The sequence below is a fragment of the Phaethon lepturus genome, unplaced genomic scaffold (genome assembly GCF_000687285.1).
Source record: "Phaethon lepturus isolate BGI_N335 unplaced genomic scaffold, ASM68728v1 scaffold32432, whole genome shotgun sequence".
Lineage (NCBI taxonomy): Eukaryota > Metazoa > Chordata > Aves > Phaethontiformes > Phaethontidae > Phaethon > Phaethon lepturus.
The window spans coordinates 1,024-3,625 of NW_010521770.1; the positions used below are offsets into that span (position 1 = coordinate 1,024).

At 51.0% G+C, this 2,602-nt stretch overlaps 1 protein-coding gene across 1 annotated transcript in view; it reads right to left on the bottom strand.

The window, feature by feature from the left end:
• Positions 1-239: 239 nt before the first annotated feature.
• Positions 240-2,602, bottom strand: part of TPST2 (tyrosylprotein sulfotransferase 2) — a 4,549-nt gene continuing 2,186 nt past the window's right edge. The window contains exons 3-4 of the mRNA XM_010281624.1: positions 1,350-1,400; positions 240-289 (exon numbers count right to left, since the gene is read on the bottom strand). Of these exons, the coding sequence (XP_010279926.1) occupies positions 260-289; positions 1,350-1,400 (81 nt within the window). The 3' untranslated portion in view covers positions 240-259. The remainder of the gene's footprint in view (positions 290-1,349; positions 1,401-2,602) is intronic.

Below are 2,602 nucleotides of genomic sequence, written 5' to 3' on the forward strand. Positions count from 1 at the left end.
CGATTTTGCTGAAGTAAGCCTGCTTCCAGAGCTCAGAAAAAGAATTTCTGACAAATCATCTCACATAACGGTATTGTTCTGAAAACCTAAAGCAACTGTGAAGGGGATCATTTGCATAATGAGTGTGCATGGAGCAGCCCGGATAATCCACAGGCACGAGAAATTACACAAGCAAAATGCTAACCCTGGAGCAACGCAGGCAGATTTGCCTGAGTCCCAAAATGAAGGACAAGGTCTTACCTGGAAATCATTAATTTTCTTAGTGAGAAGATGATGTGTTCTGAGTCACCTAGAACAACCCGGAAACAGAAGAGTCAGCTTTAAGCCACCATCTGCAGCTCCAAGCATTCCCACTGTGTTCCCAGCAGCAAGAAAAGGAAATGTTTAAGACACAGAAAGCAGCACAAGGGCGAAGAACCAGCAGCCAGGAGACGCTGCCATGAGACTGCAATCTCTTGTTTCGCTACCGGTCACTCAACACAAACCACCCTGGGCGGCCCTCCGGGAATCGCCAGCAACACCTCTCGCTGTGAAAGCCACTACCTGCTCGCTTCACCAGCAGCCCTGCGTCCTCAGTCCAGGACGGGGCTCTGCATCTTCTCACCAGACGCCCGCGATGCAGATCAACCCCTCTGCTTTCATTAGGAGGCCACAGGTGAAACCTGGTACCTTTGATCGAAACATCAACACCAATCTGCTGCATCTCCATACTGTGCAGGTAGCGCTTTCTGGAGAGTGAAGAAGTCATCTTTTTTTTTAAGTCTGTATGTGCAATGGCTATGGGACTGCTCTGCATTACAAAAGATGGTTATCAGTTGTTTTCAAGCACTGCTCTTTAGGGAGGGAGCCCCATAGTGTATTTTTGACACCTGAAGACAATCACCCAAGTACAAGAACTAGAAGACCTATCTGTAGCCTGTAAATCAGACAAGCCACCCTTCCCTAAGGCAGTCAAGACCCATGGCAATGAAAACTTTAGGAGTTTTGGAACAGAGAGCAAGGTAGAAAGTGTTTTAAAGTAAGAGAATGAAGAGTACAAGTTTCTGAGTGAACACAGAACTCCACAGACGAAACCATACACACGAGCAGACCAGGAAGGAGGTGGCAGAGATGAATGAGCAGGGTCTAAGGAGCACAGAATACACAGGACATCAGCAACGAAAGCGTGGAGGGTGGGAGCAGTGCACGGCAGGAAGGACAGGCACACTGTCCCCACAGATGGAGGCAAGAGCGCAGGGACATTCCCCACAGCTGCCCAGCCTGCCAATGCCCATAAGAGGGAGCAAGGGACCAGGCACCTAAGGTTAACCAAATGGGGCAAAGCCATCAAAGGAACATCAGACTCTTACCTGCAGATGACCCTTCAAATTGGCTGGCGTTTTATAATCCCCCTTTAAAACCTATGGAAAAGAGAAAGCTGGAGTGACCCTTCTGGGGTAGTGGCTCGATGCACTTCTCAAGTCCACCTCATTAACTGGATCCCATGTCCCAGTATACCTGAACCAGCTGAAATACCCTGATGGGCGTTTGTTCTATATCATGGTGCTATACTGGGCCAAAGGCAGGAGGTTTCCTCTTTCTTGACTGGAAGCAAAGACAGGGAGTGGCATCCTGCTGGGGCAGGGAACCAACACAAGCAATTCTCTAGTTCTCCCCTTAGCCTGGAAGGGGAGAGTATTTTGGTCTTTACCATTGTGCCAATTCTCAAAATTGATCCCAAGAAGTACTGAAAGGTCCACGCCAGAGACCCAAAGAGTCCCTAACCCTGCCCAGGGCAGATGTTCACCCAAATCACCCGTGTCCTAGAACAGCTCTCAGCAAGCAGAGAGACCAAGGAGGAGCTGTAAGAGACTAGAGCACTCGGAGCATGGACCAGCTCCAGGGAACCTCTTCCGACCTTCCAGGTCAGTGCTGCTACTTGCCTGCCTGCCCACAATCTGCACATAGCACCACAGGGACCGGTCCCACCCGCAGGTGTTCCCTGCTCCCACCAGTGTGACAAAGGACACCTCGCCCAAGGGCACCGGCACAGGGAGCACGTACAAGGCTGGTGGGGCTGCAGAGTCCAGCCTCAGGCTGGGAGGAGCTGGGCCACCCCAAAGCATAAGAAACTCCCTCTGTTTAGCAACTGCTGCCTGTGGCTCTGCAGCTTCTTCCTTCCAGTTCTGCTCCAGGGACATGAGTCAATATTCTAAAAAAAACCATCTTCTGTTTTTGCCCAAATGCATTATGAGCCTCCACTTGCATTCCCCACAGGAGTGGCTGGTGAGCTACACATGGACACAGCGTCCTCCTGGGGCCAGACCGGCGCAACCAGCGCCTACAGCTGTGCACCTAGATAACATCAGCACAACCAGAAACTCCCACGCCTGGGTTCGAGAGCGGGGCTGCATCAGGGAGGGACAGGTCAGTATCTGCCACAACAGAAGAAACGAACACCACCACAAAATCATAGGGAACATCATCACTTTGAGCCAGGCCAGACTCAATCTACCGCACACGTGTGTTCTGAAATCATCTCAGTGTAACTGCGTGTCTGTTGTTCCCAGTCCCCCAAAGGGAAGAGAGCCTTTGTTTCTCCCCTGCTCTTTTCTGGCTCGGT